This window comes from Echinops telfairi, unplaced genomic scaffold (assembly GCF_000313985.2).
Source record: "Echinops telfairi isolate 266 unplaced genomic scaffold, ASM31398v2 ScPeMD7_7414;HRSCAF=8452, whole genome shotgun sequence".
Classification (NCBI taxonomy): domain Eukaryota; kingdom Metazoa; phylum Chordata; class Mammalia; order Afrosoricida; family Tenrecidae; genus Echinops; species Echinops telfairi.
Genome location: NW_022111314.1, coordinates 421,512 through 425,717, shown reverse-complemented (window position 1 = coordinate 425,717; position 4,206 = coordinate 421,512). Strand labels below are relative to the sequence as shown.

The following is a 4,206-nucleotide window of genomic DNA, read 5'->3' as shown; positions in this document are numbered from 1 at the left end:
CAGTTTCTGCTTGCTGTTGCCGCGCAGGGTGGGTGGGGCGGGGCGGGGCTGGGGGCAGGCACAGGCCGGCAGGTTGGGCAGCACCAGTGGCACCCTGGGCAGCGCGTCAACTGCCTGGTGCCAGAGGCGAAAGGTCATCGGGTCGACCTGGAACTGCACCTCCAGCATAGGGCATGTCTCCGGCTGCAGCCCCAGGACCGAGCAGCAGCGGGCGGGCAGTAGCAGCCACAGGGCCTGCTGGAAGCCGGCTCGGGCCTCCACACGCACCTCGAACACTGTGCGGTCAGGCGCCGGCACGGGAGCCACAAGGGCCGTGCTGACCGCCCGGCCCAGCAGGAAGCCCTGGTCTGTGTCTGGCATCAGGGCAGTGGGCAGGGTGACCTCGGCATAGAGTGCCCCGGGTGGCGCGAAGAGCAGGCCCACAGCTGGCGTCTGCAGAGCCGCCTTCAGGGACACGTGGGCCCTCAGGTTCAGCCTGGGGAGAGGCCCGGCCCGGTCAGTTCAGGGCCCTGGTGCTGTCCCTCCCCCAACTGCCCACGCCCCACACTCACTTGGCCACTAGCCGCTGCTGCACAGCCTCCTCCTCATACAAGAACTGGTGCATCCGTTGCCGATAATTGTCGCAGGTGAGGGGCCCTGGGCTGGGCCCAGTGCTGCAGAACTCCAGGGCCAGGGCCGGTGCTTTGTACTTGGCCATCAAGGCCAGCTGCTCGGCAGTCCGTTCCACGCTGGGCACCACCTGGCGGTTGCCAGTGTGCCAGCGCTCCAGCTCCTGAGGGGGGTTGGGTGCCAGGGGGCCCTGGAGCCCCAGGTCATGCACCTGACCCAGCCGAAGTCGCAGCTTTCGAAGCAGGGCCGGCCGGCGCCCGAAGTCAAAGACCACCCACTGCTCAAAGGTGCCAAAGGAGGCCCCCCGCACGCGCACGCCCACCTGGAAGTCAGCTGAGGAGCCAGGTGTGCGGAAGTGCACCCCCTGGGCATATAGCTGGCCCAGGCACTGCGGCTGGCCCGTCACCAGGGAGAAGTCTGCCCCTAGCTCCTGTCTGAGCAAGGCCACATGCAGCAAGGGGTCCTAAAGAAGGAAGCTGGCAGTGAGTGCCAGGGCCCAACCAACTCCAGCTCACCCACTCTGAGCCTCTAGGTGCCTGTCTGCAAAACGGGGTTGCAGAACCTGCCAAGAGGCCCCTGTGGACACAAGGTGAGGTGCTGCCCACAGCAGGAAGGAGCAGGGCATGGCAACAACCTGCCTTTGCAGATGTGGCAGGCAGGGGGCACCAGCTGAGGGGCTGTCACCCGCCTCACCTCAGAGTGGATGTGGAAAGTCCAGCGGTGCTGGGTGGTCCTCTCCTGGGCCTCATGCACCAGCGGCTGGTCGCACGAGACCGACACGCCATCCACAGTTTCGGCCAGCTGCAAGGGGCTTAGTGGTCAGCAGGGCACCCAGCAGCCTCCAACCCACCCGCCATCCCACGGTCCCTTGAGGCTCACCACGAGGACTTCGCTGCTGCTGCGCTGGTAGTCGGCCAGCAGCCGAGCCTGGTAGGACACCAGCCCCTCCTGCCAGGCCGCCTGCTCCCGCAGTGTGACCGTCTGCACCCGCTGCACCCACTCCTGCAGCTCCTGGGCTGAGTGCGCCTTTGTGCAGGCCTCCCTGTACTCGCAGAGGTCTGGCCTGGGGGCGGGAGAGGCCATGGGGGCCCAGAGGCCCCCACACTGTTGGGGAGCCCAGGCCTCACCTGTCCCGTGTACCAGGTATCCCCAACAAGGCCCAGCTCCTCAGAGGCCTGGGGTCTCAGCCTGTTTTACAGGCAGGAATGGGGCCAGGTTCTGTGGACCAGGGTAGGGTCCCCGTGTGCCTTCACCCTCCCCAAGACTGTGCTTACCTGGGGCACAGCTGGAACTCAGAGAGCCCAGGGGGCGGGGCTCGGTGCTCCCAGGGCACGGCTGGGTCAAAGGCCACCATGCGGGCATGCTCAGGTGAGGCGCAGTGGTTCTCGAAGGCCTCCAGGGAGCCGCAGGTGAGCAGACAGACATGGCAATACAGTTGGAGCTCGGGGGGCTCCCCAGGGGGTGCCGTGGGCTGGTCACCCCCAGGGCCCGAGGACAAGAGCAAGTCCTCGCGCCGCAGCCCGCTCTGCCGCTCTGCCTCCCACACCGCCATCTCCACGTCACTGTGGGCGTACTGGCAGTGGGACACCCCGTGCCGGCATGGCTGTCCCCGCGCCACAAACCTGCAGTAGGCCAGCGGCTGCCTGAGCCTGGGCTGCAGCCGAACCTCCACGACCTGCTGCTTGTTCTCGCCAGGGCTCACGTGGGCCAGGAGTGGGCGGCAGGCCCTGTGCTCCGGGCACTGGGCGCCGGAATCCAGGGGGCAGAGGCGGGGCGGGCGGCGCCGGAAGCACCCGGAGCAGAGCAGCTGGAAGTGGCCCCCGAATTCGGCCCGGAGCGTGTCAGCGGGACCGTGGGGCCCGAGTGGGGCGCCGGCACCCCCACCCTGCACGGCCGCCTTTAGCCACAGCCGGGGGACGTTGTGCTCCCGCTCAAAGGTCCAGACCAACGCCTCCTCAGGGCTGCGGGCGAACGTGCAGCGGTTGTGGTGGCGCCGGCATCCTGCCCCGGGGCTGTAGTAGCGGCACACGAAGTAGCGGGCAGGCCGCGGGAAGCTGGGCCGCCGGCCCACCTGGCGCCAGGTCTGACGCCAGGCATTGGCCCTGCAACGGGCCAGCAGGAGCTCCCGGGGACAGCTGTGCTCCCCGGCGTCATGCAGCAGGTAGGTGCTGTCATCCAGGCGCTGGGTGCAGCGGGAGCAGCCCAGGCGCAGGTCCACCTTTCTGCTCAGGACAGTCAGCGAGGGCACCTTGTTGGCTGCGGGGCTGGCAGGCACAGGGCCACGTGCCAGGGACCCCATCTTGGGACCTGGCCTGGCTCTGCGGCGGGCGGGGGCGAGGTTCCCAGGTTCAGCTGGTCCCCTGGGAGGGAAGGGAACAGACTCAGGGCTGGGGCACGTGGGCAGAGAGGAGGCTGCAGGGCTGGCAGTCACAGCTAAGGCTCTGGAGGAGATGGCATCCATGGACATTGACCCAGCCACCCCCACCTCTGAGGGTCTCGGGGGCCTCCCTCGGGCAGCCAGCAAGGGGGCCGGGAAGGGAGGATTCGGGGGCCACAGCAGCCCCAGCCCCAGCAAGCCCTCAGAGGTCCCACTGGCCAGTGGGTTCCTGGGCCCCTCAGTGCCCCAGCTCTGGGTGGAGAGCATGGGGTCTCTGCTGCTTCCCCGATACAGGCACCGGGCACTTTTCTCAGAAAGTATACTGCACCCCACACCTGGAGGGGGCCAAAGCAGGCCCACACAACAGCACAGGAACTACGGGGGCTGGCCCTGCTCTGGTCACCCCACACCCATGGGCTTCCTGCTGCACTGTGGATGTCCCAAGATGGGGTGGGGGAAGGGAGTCAACTTCCTGCAAACAACTCTGGTTTAGTCCCAGGGAACTTTCTAGGAAAACCTTCCCCCCCCCCACCTCCCCTCAAAGATTGTCCTCGTAAATGACATGACTGTCAGCACAGCCCGGCTGCAGTGGAAACTTCGGAGCCCACCCCTGCAGCGGGGCTGTGCAACCCCCAAACCCATAGGATGCCCCCAATCGGGGCTCTGACGCCCATGTGGTCCAAACTAAAGGGCTTGGGGCTGGAAGTCCTGAGGTCACACTGGCCGCTCCTGGTGCCAACTCAGGAGGCTGCGTTGGACTGAGGGGAGGGGTCTGCAGGGGGCGGGGCAGGGGTCCTGCCATTCTGCTGTGGAGGACGTCAGCCAGCCTGGGTTCAGTGAGTCTGCGCCCCGCGGGACTACGGGTTTCCGGGCCTCCGGGCCCGTGAGCCCCCTCAGCGGGGTGCTGCCCCCCGTTGCTCTCCCTCAGCCAGGACCCTCCAGCCTCCGACCCAACCCCTGCTGCAGGGCCCAGGAAGGCACCTTCCCCAGGAGGGCGCTGGCGGAGTGGCTACCTGCCCGCAGAAACCCCCGACTCCATCTCCGAAAGCTTACCCTGCGGCGCCCCCACCGCTGTCCACGACCGCTGCTGAATGGCGCCCCATTCGGTCGCACCCGGGGACCCCGCCCCGCGCTGAGCGATCACTTTCGATTCTGCCCCTGGAGTGACTCAAACCTCTGACGCCAGATCGCGGAAATTACCTCACTGCCCCCCGCCCCGC

General features: G+C 67.6%; 1 protein-coding gene across 1 annotated transcript in view; it reads right to left on the bottom strand.

The window, feature by feature from the left end:
• Positions 1 to 4,103, bottom strand: part of HELZ2 (helicase with zinc finger 2) — a 14,837-nt gene extending 10,734 nt beyond the window's left edge. The window contains exons 1-6 of the mRNA XM_045296930.1: positions 4,040 to 4,103; positions 1,884 to 2,969; positions 1,489 to 1,672; positions 1,303 to 1,410; positions 552 to 1,072; positions 15 to 475 (exon numbers count right to left, since the gene is read on the bottom strand). Of these exons, the coding sequence (XP_045152865.1) occupies positions 15 to 475; positions 552 to 1,072; positions 1,303 to 1,410; positions 1,489 to 1,672; positions 1,884 to 2,969; positions 4,040 to 4,089 (2,410 nt within the window). The 5' untranslated portion in view covers positions 4,090 to 4,103. The remainder of the gene's footprint in view (positions 1 to 14; positions 476 to 551; positions 1,073 to 1,302; positions 1,411 to 1,488; positions 1,673 to 1,883; positions 2,970 to 4,039) is intronic.
• Positions 4,104 to 4,206: the final 103 nt, after the last annotated feature.